Source organism: Dipodomys spectabilis, unplaced genomic scaffold, assembly GCF_019054845.1.
Source record: "Dipodomys spectabilis isolate Male_0828 unplaced genomic scaffold, ASM1905484v1 ptg000069l, whole genome shotgun sequence".
Classification (NCBI taxonomy): domain Eukaryota; kingdom Metazoa; phylum Chordata; class Mammalia; order Rodentia; family Heteromyidae; genus Dipodomys; species Dipodomys spectabilis.
The window spans coordinates 5,184,735-5,204,550 of record NW_024870746.1 but is presented as its reverse complement, the minus strand read 5'-3'; the positions used below and the strand labels follow the sequence as shown (position 1 = coordinate 5,204,550).

At 42.9% G+C, this 19,816-nt stretch overlaps 1 protein-coding gene and 1 non-coding gene across 2 annotated transcripts; both read right to left on the bottom strand.

Moving 5' to 3' along the window:
- Positions 1-369: 369 nt before the first annotated feature.
- Cct3 (chaperonin containing TCP1 subunit 3) lies at positions 370-19,669 on the bottom strand. The gene is made up of 14 exons (XM_042681640.1): positions 19,503-19,669; positions 17,377-17,438; positions 14,455-14,505; positions 14,297-14,359; positions 12,958-13,054; positions 10,641-10,758; positions 7,285-7,471; positions 6,448-6,597; positions 4,647-4,779; positions 4,418-4,499; positions 2,783-2,963; positions 1,725-1,970; positions 1,480-1,611; positions 370-700 (listed from the first exon to the last, which is right to left on the bottom strand). Exons 1-14 carry the CDS (start codon positions 19,531-19,533, stop codon positions 596-598), a joined length of 1,638 nt encoding a protein of 545 aa, XP_042537574.1. The 5' UTR covers positions 19,534-19,669; the 3' UTR covers positions 370-595.
- Positions 839-965, bottom strand: LOC122109787. The gene has a single exon (XR_006147754.1). It is a non-coding gene; the product is annotated as a small nucleolar RNA SNORA40 (small nucleolar RNA).
- Positions 19,670-19,816: the final 147 nt, after the last annotated feature.

Sequence of the window (19,816 nt, the reverse complement as noted above, 5' to 3'; positions counted from 1 at the left end):
AATCAAATAAATGTCAACTCCATCACAGGCTATTATTCATAAACTCCCCCCCCCATGATAAAAAAGAAGTTTCATTACATGTCCCCAAGGACAAATGCCAGAGCCTTTGCCTGGAGTTGGGTGTGGCTCTATACACAACCAGAACACCTTGGTTTAGGCAGGTTCCTCCTGTTCTTTGGGTGGTAGGTACAAAGGAGTGCTGTTTCTTCCTTCTACTGAGAAGTACGAAAAACAGTCCTTCAAGAAGGCAAAAAGATTTAATGGCCTCATTCCTGTATTCCCTTGCTCCCCAGTAAGGTGTTCTATCTTCTACCACTTTGACAGAAGGTAGAGATATGACCCAAGGTTGAAAAACACATAACACCTTTCTCAAATGACTTAGATTTAATCATCGGAAGCAAACTATTTAAGCTTACAATAGAGAAGAATTACATGTCAGTGCCTTTTGCAAACTGAGCTGGGACAGAAAAGGGATTTGGGGCTGTTCCTCAACCTGATCCCTTTCAAACAAAGACATCCACAGTGTTCCTGGCAAACTGGCTCAGGAAAGGGGGAGACTGCTGTTTCTGTGCATTGAAGTCGCCTTGTCCACCACTCACTCCTGGCCAGCATCAGGAGCCCCACCTTGCCTGCTCTGGTCATCACCTTTCTTTTTGTGACCTGAGACGATGTCATCAATCCGAAGCAGTAGAACTGCCGTCTAGAAGAAAAACCAGTCCCGAAGAGGTCAGTAGAGAATGGAAAGGCTTTTTTTTTTTTTTTTTAAATTTTACATCAACTTTATTCTCATAGCAACCTGTGTGAGTTAAAACCTCACACTGACAACTGTTGTAGGAATCATATTCCTTCTTACATGTACCAAAATCTCATATCAGCAATGAGTTCTGGGTTGCAGAAGAGGATTTATTGGTTGCACCTGTCTGTAAGGCCTTGTTACAAATTAAACAAAGACACACACAAGTGCTCCTTTAAAAAAGATTTATCCTCTAGCTCCTTCCACTGAATTACCATTTTATCTGAAATTTACCTTTTCAGTCTTGAATGTAAAATGAATGCAGTTCCTAAGCAAAAGATGTAGTTCTGCTGTGTAAACTAAAGATTAAGTAGAGAAATAGAATGAATTCCTTAGAAGATCTTTGGAGGAGGGACTGGGAAGGTGGCTCAGTGGTAGAGCGCTTGCCTTGTATGCATGAGGCCCTGGGTTCGATTCCCCAGCACCACATAAGCAAAAAGAAAAAAAGCCGGAAATGGCGCTGTGGCTCAAGTGGTAGAGCACTAGCCTTGAGCTGAAGAGCTGAGGGACAGTGCCCAGGCCAGAGTTCAGGCCCCACAACCGGACCCCCCCCCCCCCAAAAAAAAAGGGATCTTTGGAGGAATAAACTGCCTTTTGTGAACTTTCCTTCAAGACTAAATCAAACACAACGGCTTTTAGGTTTATCTGGAAACAGATAACATACACATTTGTTAAACATGTCTTACCTCCACTGCTGTTTTATATGTTTGCAGCTTTACAGCCAATGGCTCCCAAATGCCCAATTCCTTCATGTCCACCAATGTACCTGTCTCACCATTTACACCCCAGGTCTCACAGTTCTCCTGTGTATGTTTAGCCTACATTTAAAACAAGGCATATTTGAATAAACAAATTGTAAAAACAAGTTAGACATATAAAACTATCTCCTCAGGAAATTTTCCTTAACTCACTAATAAAAGAGAGAACTCACCCGAAGGGAGGTAAGTAGACGAATGGTACTGGCTCCACAGTTCTGGATCAGGGTACGAGGAATGACCTCCAAAGCCTGGGCAACAGCCCTGTATGGCCACTGTTCCACACCAGTCATGGCCTTGGATTTTTCTGTTAAGGCATGAGCCACGGCCATCTCAGAGGCTCCACCTCCAGGTACCAGTTGAGGGTCAAGGAGAACATTGCGGCACACTTGCATGGCATCCTGGAGGTTTCGTTCCACTTCCTTGGAGAAGCAGATAGTAATGATCACTTGTCAAGCCAGCCTGATGACTCAGAGAAAACAAGGATTTCCTGACTGCCACATCAGAGAAAATATCCTTGAAACTTCAGTAACTGAGATGTTACAGGGAACAATATGTAACTCACAAATGTAAGGGACCAGGGTACATTGTCTGGAAGAGGATTGGTGATGTGCACCTAAACCATGATATTAGGTGTTTATTATATTAAACATGATTTCATTCCTACTTATCTGTGACCTTTAGGAAATTACATGATGTAGTCTCAATTGTTTTACTATTTACTAGCTAAAATTTATTAGCTAAAATCTCTTTTGATGTACCAAAGCTAGGGACTAGAGGTATCCTTCTAGTGGTTAGAATGCCAGCTGAATATGCAAACTGAGCAAGTGTGAGTCCAAAGCTTAAATCCCAGTATTAGCTTCCAGTTTACCAAAACCAATGAAGGATGATTTTAGACCCTTTAAGAACTCTCAAAAAAGGAAGGGCTGGGAATATGGCTTGGCAGTAGAGTGCTTATCTAACATGAATCAAGCCCTGGGTTTGATTCCTCAGTACCACATAAACAGAAAAAGCCAGAAGGATCATGCTTCAAAGCTAGCCCAGGAAAGAAAGTCCATGAGACTCTTATTATCAATAAGCCACCAGCAAACCAGAAGTGGTGCTGGGACTCAAGTGGTAGAGCACTTGTCTTGAGCTGAAGAGCTCAGGGACAGAGTTCAAGCCCCACAAATGAAAAAACAAAACAAAAACAAACAAACAAAAAAAAAACCCCACTCTTTTAAGGCTGACTCACCGAGAGAATATCTTTGCTGGCACCCCTGAGGAGAATGGTGCAGGCTTTGGGGTCTTTGCACTCCGTGATGAATGTGAAGTACTCATCTCCAATTTTCTTAATTTCTAACAAGCCTGCTCCTGTTCCAACATCATCTTCTCTCAGTTCTTCAGGTCGGCTGACTATCCGGGCCCCACAGGCTCTATTGGGTGGAGGAGGTAGGGAAAACCAGGTGACTGCAAAAATACTTTTTTACCCACTTCCCTAGGATAGTGTGTGGCTGGGAATTAATTAGTCATCCCCAAATGCCCAAATGGGCCCCAGGCCAATAAAGGCATTAAAAAAAAAAAAAGATACCAAGGGCAAGCAAGCAAGAGCTGAATAAGGAAATACATATTTGACTCCATTTTTTTTTTTCCCTTTGGGTGCCAGGGTTTGAATTCAGAGCCTGGTTGCTGTCCCTAAGTTTTTGTGCTCAAGGATAGCAGTACTCTACCACTTAAGCTCCACTTCTAGTGGTTAATTGGAAGTAAAGAGTTTCACTAACTTTCCTGCCCTGGATGGCTTTGAACAACAATCTTCAGATCTTGGCTTCCTGAGTAGCAAGGAGTCACTGGCACCTGGTTCTCTTAACTTTTAGCTGGTTGTTGACCATGCACCCCATCCTTTTGGCCTGTCCCAATACAGTATTAAATGTTACAGAGCCAATGAACAATGGAGCGACCAAAATTGAGTCAAAACAAAACCTTTTCAAAGTTGGACCTTTAACACAGTAGGATATTTATCATTTTAAATAAATTAGCATTAAAAATGGACACTGAGCTGGGTGCTGGTGGCTCAAGCCTAGGCAGGAAAGTCCATGAGACTTTTTTTTTTTTTCCTTGCTGGTCGTGGGGCCTGTGCTGTCCCTCAGCTCTTCAGCTCAAGGCTAGCATTCTACCACTTCCGCCTTTTTCTGCTGTGGTGCTTAGAAATTGAACCCAGGGCCTCATGCATGCAAGGCAAGCACTCTACCACTGAGCCATCTTCCCAGCCCCTCCATTAGACTTTTTTTTTTTTTTGGTCCGGTTGTGGGGCCTGAACTCTGGGCCTGGGCGCTGTCCCTCAGCTCTTCAGCTCAAGGCTAGCGCTCTACCACTTGAGCCACAGCGCCATTTCCGGCTTTTTTTCTTTTTTGCTTATGTGGTGCTAAGGAATTGAACCCAGGGCCTCAGGCATGCAAGGCAAGTGCTCTCCACTGAGCCAACTTCCCAGCCCCTCCATTAGACTCTTATCTCCAATAAACCACCAGAAAACTGAAAGTGGCACTGTGGCATATGTGGTAGAGTGCCAGCCTTGAGCTGAAGAGCTGAGGGACAGTGCCCAACCCAAGCTCAACCCCCATGACCAAAAAAAGAACAGTAATCTTTAACAAGTGTCATTTAGAAATGTAATAGACACCTACCAAGGTAGTGATTACAGATGTCTTACGTACTAGCTGCTCACTAATGGTTAAGGGGTGACAGTTGGACTAGAAAGCTTCTGAAGATGGCAGACAGCTACACTTAGATTTTTCTATGTGTTAGTATACACTATTGTTTTTTTCAAGTAAAAACTGTATTATATAGCTACAAAAAAAAAAAAAGAAACAAAGGGTAACTTTTGACTACTACTCACCTAGCAATGCGATTATTGTCTGTTTTCCGGACTCTACGGATGGCTGTGATATTGGCCCGCATGAGGTAGTGCTGTGCTAAATCTGAAATTCAAGAATAGAGATGTCAACTCCTGGGTTTTGAACTCAAAGTGCTTTCAATATTACACTTATTAGGTTTATGTGAACATGAGTGAGGAACAGAAGCATCCATTCTCTTCCAATAGGCTAGAAAAATGAATGGAGCCTAACCTGAGATACCCTTTTCTGTGATGACCACATCAGGCTTCATTTGGATAATGTCATCACAGAGCTGTTGAATGTACTCTTCTTCCATCTGAAGGATTCGGGTGAAGTCTTCCTCTCGGGTAATCTCAATGTCAGTCTATATGATGAAGAGGAGGCACAGATTTTTAAAAAAACAATAGGTTGGGCTGAGGCACAGTGGTTCAAGCTTGTCATCATAGCAAAGATCAGTAGAATCATGGTATAAGGCAGATGTAAGCAAGTTGAAAGCCTAGTTCAATCAATAAAAGTTGCAGTAGGTGTAACTCAGATATCTTAAAATCTGAGATACTTAAGAGGTTAAGATTGGGAAAATCATGGTTCCCGGCCAGCCCAAACAGAAAAGTTTGCAAGACTGTATCTCAACCAAAAAGCTGGGCATGGAGGAGGTATGTGCCTACCATCCAATTAATGGGAAGAATCACAGTATAGGCCCACTAGGACATAAGCATGAGATAATTTAAAAGGCTGGATAGAGCAGCGACCTAAGGCCCTGAGTTCAAACCTCAGTACTGAGGGGAAAAAAAAAAAAAAGGCCTGGGCTGGTGAAACTTAAGTGTGAGCCCAAGTATGCTTTCTCTACATACTCCTCACAGATCCCTTAAAATATAAGTTTTCATGTTAAGACTATTTAATTTCAGTTTGACTCCTATGAGCTGTCGTGACCATCAAGGTTCAATCAATCTACCTATATTCTGCCAGTATTCATGGTTAATACAGGTCGCAACTATTCACAATAATTAAGCTGATTCTTGTTTTCAATCCTTATTAAGATCCAGTGGCTTTGTTCTACAGCTTTGTAGGCTTCCTGTAAATTTGCCTTTAGTACTTCAAAGCTAAATTAACTTCTCTTTTATGTCCTTTAGATGTATTAGGAAAGGTGCCATGAAAAGTATAAAATGGAAAACAGCTAGGAGACAGTGGCTTATGCCTTTAATTCTAGCTACTCAGGAGGCTGAGATCTGAGGATCACAGTTTAAAGCCAACCCAGGCAGAAAAGTCCCCTTGACACTTACCTCCAATTAACCACTCAAAAACCGGAAGTGGTGCTAGGGCTCAAGTGGTACAGGGCCCAGGGCCTAAGTTAAGCCCACAACCCACAATAAACAAATTTAAATGAAAATGAAAGCCAAACAAGTTGGTTTAAGTCTTGATTTGGGCTGGTTTCGTAAGTAAATAAACCAACTGGCTATGTTCTTTCGCTCATACTGGCATTCTACCACTTGAGATAAGGCTCCACTTTCAGCCTTTTTCTGGTTAACAGGAGACAGGAATCTCTCAGATTTGTCTGCTTGAGTTGACCTCAAACCATAATTCTCCAGGTCTCAGCCTAAGCTAATATTATAGCCATGAGCCCCCCAGCTTAACAGGTTAATTGAATCTCAAAGCCAATGAAAGGAGGGTACCAAAACAAGATACCAGATCAAGCAGAGAGAAAGATGAATACTTATTTGGCTTTTTTTCTCAAGATGAAGGTCTCATTATGATGGTTTTAAATTGTCATAATGTGTCAGTAGACTAAGTACCTAAGACTTCTGGCACGTGACCCCACACCCGGCTATTTGATTCAATTTTAACAAATGCAGAACTAATTTTCTTCCCTCTTGACCCCCAGCACTCTTGAGCTTCAGACTCATCTGTAAAACATTACCAGTGCTTTTCAAGAAATGTTAAGTCAGTGGTATTTATGTAAATAACACTAATTTTCATTTCTTTTGTCCTTGTAAATATCAGATTCCACTTTAAGGAACAAGGATAGAAATCTTACCTGGCTTTCTCCTTTCTTGTACTCCAAAGAAGAATCCAGCAGCACAATACGAGGGTTCTTGATATAGCGCCTCATTCGTGGATGGGTCACATCCTTGTTAATCATGACTCCTCGTAAGACACAAGAGTCTTCAATGATGCCCCCAGGTATCTGAACAAAAAAAAGACCCACTTTAATCTACAACCAAGAGGAGAAAACAGACTATGGGTACTTATTTCATGAATTCAAAACTACTTATTGCCAGTACTACAAAAAGCAAAACAAAATTACAGTGACTTCTTTCATTAAACTCAAAAGTAATTGCTAATACTTTGTTCCTCAATGTAATCTTGGGTCATGACAATCTGAGGGTCAGCTGAAGCCCACAGAAATCCAGTTATCTTTAAAAAAACTTAAGGACTGGGAAGGTAGCTCAATGGTAGAATGCTTGTCTTCCATGATGAGGCCCTGAGTTCGATTCCTCAGCACCACATAAACAGAAAAAGCCGGAAATGGCACTGTGGCTCAAGTGGTAGAATGCTAGCTTTGAGTAAAACAAACTCAAGGACAGTGCCCAGGCCTTGAGATCAAGCCCAAGGAATGACAAAAAACGAAAAAACAAAAAACCCCAAAAAACCCCAAAAAACACCTCACAGACTTCCCTGCTTGTGCTAGCTTCAAATCATGATCCTCAGATCTCAGTAGCCTGAGAAGCTAGGATTACAGGGGTGAGCCACCAGTTCCCAGCTTTTCCTAGTTCTTATTAAAGACATCTTACCCCGACTTATTTCCTTCACAAATGGAATAATTCACACCAGAAAATAATTCATTCTAAAAGTACGTATTAGACCAACTTACCTTTTCCACTCTTGCGTATTTCTTGATGTCAATCTCCTTCCGGCCATTTTCCTCAAACTGTACAGTCTTGACAGCATCCAAGGCAATGTTGCAAGCCAAAGAAGACCACCGACTGATTACTTTAGTAGTAATTGAACTATTGATGATGTTCAGCATCATCTCACGGTTATTAACATCAACAGGGGTGCTGGAGAACACAAAGCCGGGTAATATATTCAGCTGGCAACTTAAGACATTTAACCAAGTCTCTTCTGTAATATTCTGTTCTAACAATGGTCTAAGAGGCAAATGAGAGTGTTCCTTTGTGGGATACTAAAAGGGATATCAAGAGGTAAATCCTGTCTCTTTTCTTTTCAGAAAGATACAAAGTTTACAGCAAAAATAATTTGTTTCTTACCTTCTGCTTCAACCAAATAAGCTCTTTGTGCACTATAAAACTACTCAGAACACAGCTCTATAACTGGTTTTGTGTGTGTCGGTGCACATGTGCATGCCAGGTCCTGAACTTAGGGCTTTTGTGCTCAAGGCTAGTACTCTACCACTTTGTGCCAGAGCACTATTTTTGGTTTTACAGAGATAAGAATCTCACAGATTTTCCTGCCTGGGCTAGCTTTAACTATGATCCTCAAACCTCCGCCTCCTGAGTAATCCTAGCTACTCAGAAGGCTAAGACCTAAGGACTTAGTGGTTCGAAGCCAGGCTGGACAAATAAACCCGAGACACTTTATCTCTCTTTATTTTCACTGCCAGCAAAAAGCTGGATGTAGAAATGTGGCTTAGGTGGGAAAAGGCAGGCCTTAAGCCAAAAAACCAAGCAAGAATATGAGACTGAGTTCAAGCCCAAGTACACACACACACACACACACACACACACACACACACACACACACACACATGAGACTGAGTTCAAGCCCAAGAATACACACACACACACACTTTTTAGTAGGCAGTCATTGCTTGTTTCAGCCAGTTGTGGTAGTGCATGCATGAAATTCCAGAAGGAAAAAGGAAGAGACAGGAGACAGGAAGATCCTAAGTTCTAGACCTGCCTGGACAGTTATCAAGTCTATCTTAAAAACAAAGTTTAAGCCAAGCGCCAGCGGCTCATGCCTGTAATCCTAGCTACTCAGGAGGCTGAGATGAGGATCATAGTTCAAAGCCAGCCCCGACAGGAAAGTCTGTGAAACTCCTAGCTCCAATAAACCACTAGAAAACCAGAAGTGGCACTGTTGCTCAAGTGGTAGAGCACTAGCCTTGAGCTGAAGAGCTGAGGGACAGCACTCAGGCCCAGAGTTCAAGCCTCATGACTGAACAAAAAACAAAACAAAGATGGGGCTGGGAAGGTGGCTCAGTGGTAGAGCGCTTGCCTTGCATGCCTGAGGCCCTGGGTTCGATTCCTCAGCACCACATAAGCAAAAAGAAAAAAGCCAGAAGTGGCGGTGTGGCTCAAGTGGTAGAGCGCTAGCCTTGAGCTGAAGAGCTGAGGGACAGTGCTCAGGCCCAGAGTTCAGGCCCCAGGACCGGACCCAAAAACAAAAAACAAAACAAAACAAAAAAACCCCAAACAAACAAAGATAAAGGCTAAGGTAAGTGCCTGGCTCAAGTGTTGTAGTATGAATTCCAATCTTGTAACTGCCATCAGGATAGAGTATAGCTCAAGTGGTAGAGAGCTTGTATATGAGACCCTAGATTCAGCCGCCTATTAATAAAAAGTTTTCTAACAAGCTCTACATATTCATGACACACCTGCTTAACAGTAGGTAGTATAAAGTTCACTAAATTACTTATGTATCCAATGACTCAATCATATAAAGAACAAAACAACACAATAAGGTGCTATTGAGGTCAATGTTTTGAACTCAAGACCTCATGCTTGCTTGGTTTGCTTTGCTGGCACTCTACTACTTGATCCATGCCCCTAGTCCTATCCTGGCTTTTGCTGGTTATTATAGAGATGGAAGATTTGTGGACTTTATATCTAGCCTCAAGATCTCAACTTCCTAAATAGGATTATATTACTTCTTTCATTTATTCTATGTGGTACTGAGGAATCAACCAAGGGCTTCATGCATGCTAGGCAAGCACCACTAAGCCATACTCCCTGCCCCAGGACTTACTTTTTAAATGATTAAAAAAAAAATTAACTTCTAATAATGTTTTTCTTGATTCTATATAGTGTATCACAATTAAATTTCTGTGAAGTCATGCATTTTTACATACCCTTCATTAGCTTATTGACATTAAGCAAATATACACCAAAAAAGGTCTCTAAGCACTAAATCCAAACATTTTCAGTCTTGGTGCTTTTCATGAATGGAAATGAAATGCTGAAAACCTGAAGTGGTGCTGTGGCTCAAGTGGCAAGAGTGCTAGTCTTGAGCCAAAAAGCTCAGGGACAGTGCCCAGGCCCTAAGTTCAAGCCCCATGACCTACAAAAAAACAAAACAAAAAAAAAAAAACAAAACCAAGCTGTATGCACCTAAAAATACATTTTGAAGAATTATATGTCATTTTATATTTCTCTACTTAGAATCCTTCCCTACCAGTTGAGCCACAGCACTACTTCCAGTTTCCTAGAGTCTGACAGACTTTCCTGCCTGGGCTGGCTTTGAATGGTGATCCTCAGATCTCAGCCTCCTGAATAGCTAGGATTACAGGCGTGAGCCATCGGTGCTCAGCTCCAGTCTTCCATTTCTAAATGCTGTTTTTTTTTTCGGTGCCAGTCTTGGGAGCTGAACTGAGGATCTGGGCTACATCCCTGACCTTCATGACCAAGGCTAGCGCTTTACCAGTTGAGTCACAGCTCCTACTTCTGGCTTTTATGGTAGTTAATTGGAGATAAAAGTCTGACTTTCTCGCCCAGGCTGGCTTTGAACTTAGATCTCAGATCTCAACCTCCTCTAAGCAGCTATAATTACACACTCTAAAACTTTTATTTCCCTTCTCATTTTGCTTTCATTTCTCACAAAATGGAACTGGAGTCTAAAACCACATGTGAGAGACATACTTGGCTTTTCTTTTTTTTGGGGGGGGGAGGGGGAGCGGGGGAGTCAGTCATGGGGCTTGAACTCAGCCTGGGCACTGTCCCTCAACTCTTCAGCTCAAGGCAAAGGCTCTACCACTTGAGCCACAACATCACTTCTGGTTTTCTGATGATTAATTGGAGGTAAAGAGTCATGGACTTTCCTGCCCAGGCTGGCTTTGAGCCATAATCCTCAGATCTCTGCCTGAGTAGATAGGATTACAGGTGTGAGCCACTGGTGCCTGGCTTGTCTTTTCTTTCTTACCTAAGAAGAGATCAGTTAGTTTTCTAGGTCTCCCATGTCTACTACTATCCATATCTGACCATCCCATACCTGATTTTCTTTAGAGTGCTGATCATATCATCCAGTGCCATGCGGTAAGCACTGATCACCACTGTTGGGTGCATCTGCTGCTCTAGGAAATGCTCAGCCACAGACAGCATTTCTCCCGCTGGAAAAAAATAAAGATGCCATGGTAATATTTTAAAAAGTAGTAGGATATCAAGGCAACTTCATTATACTTCTAAAAAAAAAAAAATCTCTTTTCACAGACATACCCTTGCTTACTTATTATTTAGCTTCTAGTACTATTCTGAATTTTGTAATTTGTACACACCAATTCTTTCTTTATTATTTATTTATTCATTCATTTATTTATTTTTGGGTCCGGTCGTGAGGCCTGAATTCTGGGTCTGGGCGCTGTCCCTCAGCTCTTCAGCTCAAGGCTAGTGCTCTACCACTTGAGCAACAGTGCCACTTCTGGCTTTTTTTCTTTTTGCTTATGTGATGCTGGGGAATCAAACCCAGGGCCTCAGGCATGCAAGGCAAGCGCTCTACCACTGAGCCACCTTCCCAGCCCTACACACCAATTCTTTTTTTTTTTTTTTTTTTTTTTTGGGTCCGGTCGTGGGGCCTGAACTCTGGGCCTGGGCACTGTCCCTCAGCTCTTCAGCTCAAGGCTAGCGCTCTACCACTTGAGCCACAGCGCCATTTCCGGCTTTTTTTCTTTTTTGCTTATGTGGTGCTGAGGAATCGAACCCAGGGCCTCAGGCATGCAAGGCAAGTGCTCTACCACTGAGCCACCTTCCGAGCCCCCTACATACCAATTCTTAAAGAAAACAGCTAGCTGGATGAAGGTAGCACACACTTGTAATCCTATTAAGTCTTTAAGACTTTTATTTCCAATTAGAAACAAACAAACAAACAAAAAAAGCCAAAAGTATAGTTGTGGCTCAAGTCCATAATCCTAGCTACTCAGGAGGCTGAGATCTGAGGATTGCTGTTCAAAGCCAGACTGGGCAGGAAAGTCCATGAGACACTAATTATCACCAGAGGGCTGGGAAGGTGGCTCAGTGGTAGAGTGCTTGCCTTGCATGCCTGAGGCCCTGGGTTCGATTCCTCAGCACCACGTAAGCAAAAAGAAAAAAGCCGAAAGTGGCGCTGTGGCTCAAGTGGTAGAGCGCTAGCCTTGAGCTGAAAAGCTGAGGGACAGTGCCCAGGCCCAGAGTTCAGGCCCACGACCGGATCCTCCCCCAGCCCCCCCAAATCTCTAATTACCACCAGAAAACTGGAAGTGGCGCTGAGGCTCAAGTAGTAGAGTACTTGCCTTGAGCTGAAGAGCTCAGAGACAGTGCCCACGCCCAGAGTTCAAGCCTCACGACTGACAAAAAAATAAAAAAATAAAGAAAAAAGAATGACTGACTTATGCCTAGGTACTCAGGAGGTTAAGATCTCAGGATCCCAGTTCCAAGCCAGCTATGATAGACAAATCAAGAAGAGACTATCTCTCCACTTAACCAGCAAAAAGCTGAAGTCAAGAAAGAAACCAACAGAAACAGATTATATATATTTTCACTCACAAGTGGAAGGCAGACCTACTATGGACACGTTCATATGCGTGAACACCTGTACACCAAATTACATATTATATATAATCAACACAGAAAATGAGTCTAAGGGATGCACCCCACAAGCAGAAAAAGCCAGAAGTGGCACTGTGGCTCAAGTGGTAGAGGGATAGCCTTGAGCTGAAGAGCTGAGGGACAGAACCCAGGTCCAAAGTTCAAGCCACAACCGACCAAAAAAAAAAAAAAGGCAGCTGAGCAAGGTTGAGACATAGTTCCAACCCTAGCACTGGCAAAAAGTTTGTTTTTTTTTAAAAGGATGGGGAGTAATTTTGAAATACACTGCAATATATGCAAACAGCATAAAGAATCTTAGTTTAATCCCTAAACAATTTAAGATATCACATATTTTTCTCAAAAATATTTTGCAAATTGTTTATATTACCTGCTTAGATGCTATTTCCCCCCCCCCCCGCCTTTTTTTTGCAGTACCAAGCTTTTCAGATCCAGCTTTTTTTTTGGTTAATTGGAGATAAGAGTTTCAGATAACCAGGAGGGTATGGCTCACGCCTGTAATATAGTTAGGAGGCTGAGATCTGAAGATCATGAGACTCTTCAATTAACCAACCAAAAAAAGCTGGAGGTGGACTGTGGCTCAGGAGTAGAGCACTAGCCTTGAGCCAGAAGAGATCAGGAAAAATGCCCAAACACAGCTCAAATGCCAGGACCTGAATAAAACAAACCCAAAACCTAACAAACACAAAACTGACATTGTAATTTTCCTTTTTAGCTTTCTATTCTCTTACCAAGAATAATTACTGAGGTGGTCCCATCTCCTACTTCTTCATCCTGAGTCCGACTAATTTCAATCATGGATTTGGCTGCTGGATGCTGGACTTGAATCTGAAGAAAAAAAAAAACGTAGATTATCAAGAACCACTCAGAGACCTCTTCCACAAATCTGCTTGGCCATAACTCTTGAGTTCGTGTTTCTACACAAATTTCCTTCTTACTGCTTTACTATACCTTAAAAAATGAAAAATGACTCCCAGAGATAAAAGCTATTGTGATAATTTAACTATTAGTTTTTTGACTATGTGTCCTGGGACTTGAATTCAGGGCTGGGGTGCTATTTTATCACTGGACCACACCTTCACTTCTGGTTTGTTTGATAGTTTAACTGGAGATAAGAGTCTCTTAGAACCTGTGTGCTGGCTTCACACTAGATCTCAGCCTCCAGAGTAGCCTATTAGAGCTTCTTGAGGACAGAAAACCTAATGTCTAGCTTATTTACTGCAAATACCACATTGCAATTGAATTGTGTCCACTGAGAAGACATGCTGAGTCCTAACTCTAGTAACCTGTGAATTTGACTTATTTAGAAACAGCATCTTTGTAGATGTACTCAAGATAAAAGATAAAAGTCATATAGATTTAGGGTGAGACCCCCAATCTATATTATCCTTGTAAAAAGACACTAAAGAGTAAGTCAAATGAAGAATAAGACACAGACCATGAGTTTAACAAAAGCGAAGGAAACTAGAAATGATCACAATCTAGAATGCACTAGATTTCAGTCATATAGTCTCACTTTTCTTCCTCCTTCCTTTCAGAGGTGTTGATTAAACCTAGGGCCTTGCACTTACTAAACATTGAAAACTATAGATCTAGTCCTGAGTTTTTGGTTGTTGTTTTGCCAAGGCTGCTTGAAACTTGCCACACAGCCCAGGCTAGACCTGAGCTTGTGATCCTCTTGATTTAGCTCCTCCTTGCCTCAGAGTACTGAGTTTACTGATATGTACTATTACATCTGGCTAGTTTCTATTGTTTTAAAGGCAATCAGTCTATAGTGATTAGTATAATAGCTCTAAGAAACTGTCATTACCTACCTACATATCCATATATTTTTTGTGTTTATGTGCACTAGTGATCAAACATAGCACCTTAAACATGCTGTATCCCTACCCTTTGTTTTCTGAGACACTGTCTTATTATGTAGCCTAAGTTGTGACCTTAAACTCACAATCTTCCTGTCTCTGCACTGCTGGGATTACAGACATGGGATACCACATCTAGCTTACCAACTTGAATCTTGATGGATCCTTTTTACAAAGCTGTCAGAAAGTAAATGAAAACAAAACATACCTCTCGAAGGATGGCATTGCCATCATTGGTCATCACGATGCCTCCCATTGGGTCCAAAAGCATCTAAGACAAACCAAAATTAAGCGTTTTAGATGACAAAAAGAAAGAAAGAAAGAAAGAAAAATCTGTAGAGTGAAGTTTTAATTAGATAACTCTACCTTCATCATAGACTTAGGTCCTAAACATGTTCGGATGATATCTGCAATCGTCTAATAGAAAGGAAACATAAGATATATAAGCACAAATGAGACAACAGTATGAATGCATTGGAACACAATATACACACAGACAGTGTTAACAACAATGCCTCTGAAGAGTAGGGTTGGCAAGATGGACACTGGTGGCTCATGCCTGTAATCCCAGCTATTCAGGAGGCTGAGATTTGAGGATAGCAGTTCGAAGGCAGCCTGGGCAGGAAACTTCTAGAGACTCTTACCTCTACTAAACTACACTTGAGTACTGTGGCTCATGTAGTAGAAAGCTTGTCTTGAGCAAAAAGCAGCTCAGGGAAAGCTCACAGGCTAGTTCAAGCCCCAGGATGGGCCAAAAATTCCATGAGACTCTTATTTCCAATTAACCACCAGGAAACTAGATGTGGTGCTGTGGCTGAACAGCACTCAGGCACAGAGTTCAAGCCCCACAACCCGACAGAAAATAAAAAAGTAGGGCTGATAATTTTTCAGATGTATCAATACATCTGAAAGTGGTGCTGTGGCTCAAGTGGTAGAGCACTTGCCTTGAGCTAAAAGAGCTGAGGGACAGTGCCCAGGCCCAGAGTTGAAGTTCCACAACCGGCCAAAAAATGAAAAAAGTATTTTCTTTTTTTTTCATCAGTCTGGGGCTTGAACTCTGGACTTGGGCACTGTCCCTGCACTCTCCAGCTCAAGGCGAGCCCACTACTACTTGAGCCACAGCGCCACTTCTGGTTTTATGGTGGTTAATTGGAAATAAGAATGTAATGAACTTTCCTGCCTGGGTTGGCTTTGAATGGTGATCCTCAGATCTCAGCCTCCTGAGTAGTTTAGGATCACAGGCATGAGCCACCAGCGCCTGGCTAATAAATGTTTTTTCAGAAAGAAAGAAAGAAAGAAAGAAGGAAGGAAAGAAAGAAAGAGAGAGAAAGAAGGGAGGGAGGGAGGGAGGGAGGGAGGGAGGGAGGGAAGGAAGGAAGGAAGGAAGGAAGGAAGGAAGGAAGGAAGGAAGGAAGGAAGGAAGGAAGGAAGGAAGGAAAGAAAGGCGGGCTTCCCAAAGTGATAATTCCCTTAACAGGCCAAACTTTGTGGTCAAAGTGGGACTTTGAGCCACTTTATTACTAGTTCAATGAAGATATTTAGTGAATACTTTTTATCTACAGTAAGCACTAGAAATATAAATCAATGTAGCTCTTCCCTCAAGCAGGGGACAAAAAAAAATAGAATATTTTTTTAAAATACAGTAACAAAACTGTGCCGAGTAAGAGATTATTAGGCTTAATACCTTTATTTATTGCCAGTCCTGGGCTTGAACTGTCTGGGCGCTGTCCCTGTCCCTGAAGCTTTTTACTCATAACTAGCCCAGGAAGGAAAGTCCATGAGAAACTTTTTTTGTCCGTCGTGGGGCTTGAACTCTGGGCCTGTGTGTTGTCCCTCAGCTCTTCAGCTCAAGGTGAGTGCTCAACCACTTGAGCCACAGCATCACTTCTGGTTTCCTGAGTTGTTTATTGGAGCCCAGGCTGGCTTTGAATGGTGATCCTCAGATCTCAGCCTCCTGAGTAGCTAGGATTACAGGCGTGAGCCACTGGTGCCCAGCCCATGAGACTTTTATCTCCAATAAACCACCAGAAAACTGCAAGTGGCGCTGTGGCTCATGTGGTAGAGCACCAGCCTTTAGCTGAAAAGCTGAGGGACAGCCCAGGCCTAGAGTTCAAGCCCCACAACTGACCAAAAAACAAAACAAAACACCCCCCAACTAGCTCTCTATTTCTGGCTTTTTTTGGTCCTTAATTAAGAATCATATGGAGAGCCGGCGCTGGTGGCTCACGCCTGTAATCCTAGCTACTCAGGAGGCTGAGATCTGAGGATCGCGGTTCAAAGCCAGCCCGGGCAGGAGAAACCGTGAGACTCCTATCTCCAATAAACCACCAGAAAACCGGAAGTGGCGCTGTAGCTCAAATGGTAGAGCGCTCGCCTTGAGCTGAAGAGCTGAGTGGATAGCGCCCAGGCCCAGAGTTCAAGCCCCACGACCGACAAAAAAAAAAAAAAAAAAAAAGAATCATATGGACTTTCTGCCCCGCCTGGCTCTGAACCTCTATTCTTAGAACCCAGCCTCCTCATTAGCTAGGATTATACACTTGAGATATCAGCACCCAATCCTTTTTTTCTCAGTGCCAACACATGGGCTTGAACTGAGGGTCTTGCAATCTTGCTTGGTTTTTTCACTCAAGGCTGGCCCTCTGCCACCAGAACCACACATAATTCCAGTTTTTTGCTGGAGATAAAAATCTCATGGCCTGGGTGCCAGTGGCTCACGCTGTAATCCTAGCTACCCAGGAGGCTGAGATTTGAGGATCACAATTCAAAACCAGCCCAGGCAAGGAAAGTCCTTGAGACTCTTATCTTCAATAAATCACTAGAAAACTGGAAGTGGCACTGTGGCTCAAGCGGCTGAGCGCTTGCTTGAGCTGAAGAACTGAGGGACAGCACCCAAGCCCAGAGTTCAAGCCCCCTGACCGAATCTCATGGACCCTTTTGCCTGCACTGGCTTTGAACAATGATCCTAAGATGTCAGCATCCTAAGTAGCTAGTCTTACCAGGGTGAGCCACTAGTGCCCAATTTAGGCTTAACTCCCTTAGGCATCCTTCCCTTTACCTCTGACACTTGTCTTAAAATAAGAGAAGTCAACTTTTTCTCTGCTTAACTATATTGTAAGGCCTTGATACATAGAAAACTCACTACTATTAACAGACACAGAGATATGAGAACACAGTTGGAGGCATACTCATAAAAAAGATATGCCTCCTAACTGGATGTGGCTCAGTGTTAAAATACTTGCTTAGCATGCACAACAGCACTGTGTGGGAGAAGGGAGCAGGATATGCTACCTTTGCAGCATTTATATTTCCAGACTGAACTTTTCTTCCAGATTCACGCTTTGTATTCTGGCCTAAAACAGATAAAAACATAAGTCAACAGCCAAGGTTTGTCCATGGTACACAAGCTACATAATACTCAGTTTTTGCAAATAAAAACACACAGGTGTTGGGTGACTGTGGCTGACGCCTGTAATAGTTGCTGAGACAGGGTTACTCTACATAGCTCAGGCTGGCCTTGAACTTAAAAGATCCTCTTGCCCCCTCCAGCCACTGTGTGTACAATCCTTTGGCAGTTTTCCCACACCCTTAAGTCTCCTAAACTTCTAGCAGGGGCTTTCTGTAATGCAGTTTTTAAAAATTCTTAACCAGGGGCTGGGAAGGTAGCTCAGTGGTAGAGTGCTTGCCTTGCATGCATGAGGCCCTGGGTTTGATTCCTTAGCAACACATAAGCAGAAAAAGCTGGAAGTGGCACTGTGGTTCAAGTGGTAGGGTGCTAGCCTTGAACTGAAGAGTTGAGGGACAGCACCCAGGCCCAGAGTTCAAGCCCATGAATGAAAAAAAAAAAAAAAAAAAATCTGGGCCAACACTTCCCCTATAAACATTCAGGGATCCATAACCTGAGACCCATGAACGGACCTTCGCACGAAAGTGAACTCCTCAAAAATGAGTTTTTTGTGTGTATTTCTGGAAAAAGGATCCATAGCTATCTTTAGAGTCTCAAAGGACTAGTGATGAGGATCATGCAGTTAGTGAAAGCTTAATTTCAACTGCACGCTGTGGAATGAGAATACACTCTCCTAAAGTGTTCTGGTTAGCAAAACAAATTATTAGTCACCCCATGCTTGGACATCTTAAGAATGCCTTGTGGGGGCTGGGAAGGTGGCTTAGTGAGAGTGCTTGCCTTGCATATATTAGGCCCTGGGTTCAATTCCTTGGCACCACATAGGCAGAAAAAGCTAGAAGTGGCGCTGTGGCTCAAGTGGTAGAGCGCTAGCCTTGAGCTGAAGAGCTGAGGGACAGCCCTCAGTCCCAGAGTTCAGGCCCCACAACTAACAACAACAGAACGCCTTGTAATCCATCAGTAAAAGTTAGCTATAGAGTTTAATTTCTAGACCTATACACATCTGGAAATAGCTTTTATAAATGCAATATACCCCCAGCTCTCTTTTCACTAGCCAGTAGTCTGACATGATTACCCTTCCCCCATTATACATTTCCTTTCAGTTTAAATCATTAAGTCTCCCACCCCATTTCCAAAAAATCTAACACCCGTTTCAGGTAGTGGAAGCCATAAAATCTTCATTGAACTATACTCCAATAGAAAGAATTCATGCTCCCACCCCAAGGTTAAACGATCTTCTCCCAGACATAGTTAAAATAAAGTATTGACCAACATTGTGTTATACAAAGGATACTAAGAAGGGGGTAATGGCTAGTACACAAGTTATAAAGGAAACACAATGGACGTAGTGCTCATTATCCAGAGAAATGAGGGATACCTCTAAAGGGAAAACGAAACCATCAGAGAAATTTGGGGAAACTCAATTCGTTAGTGGGAAAGATTACATCCCAGACTAGTGAGGAAAACAAAGTTGCTTCAGAAAGACTGTTAAAGACAGAAAAGAAACGAAAAGACAGAAGATGCCACTTACAATTTGACAGAGCCCTCTTTTTAAGCGGCTTACCTACCTACAAAAAATTCTACGAGAAATACTATTAACCTTGTAACACTAGCGGAAAAACACTCAGTTTTGCCTATAGTCATACTGCTAGTAATGGGTTGAGACAAGGATGTAAAGGTAGGCCCAACTTTAAGACCCATTCTTCACTCAGCGACACGCTGGGGATCATGCTGGAAAGGCTGCAGGGGCGTGGAAGGGGTGGCCGCGGAGGGAAAGAGCTTCCCGAGACAAGCACGTGGAAAGACAAGAGACTCGGCCAGGGGAAAGTCAGTTTGCACAGTGAGGCGAACATAGCTAAAGAAAAAAAGAAGGCGGAAGGACTTCCTAAAACGAGAGGGTAACTGAAAGGCTTCGTTGGGCAGGTCATGGCGGGACGGACTGGGGCAACACTCTAAAGTGTGGAAAGAGGAGGAGAAAGAAAAAGAGTCCCTTCCCTGTTCCCCTAAAACTTACTGAGTACGAGAACGGGACGGTGGCCCATCATGGCGGCGCGATGCAAAGTCGGGTACTCAGACCCGGGAGAACCCGCAGAACCTTCTGGAGAGAGAGAAAGAGAGAGAACCAGGGAGAAGCCCAGAAAACGCTGCCTCCTCAGAGTTGACACCTTAACCCGCTACTCTTCGAGTTGCCACCAATCACCTTACTCACTTTGCTGACTGACACTAAAACAGACCAGTAGACGTATTAGCTCCGCCTCCAACGCGAGAACAGCAGTGCAAGCTAGATAGAGAAAGCACGATGATGGAAATGAGAAGGCACAGGCGCTT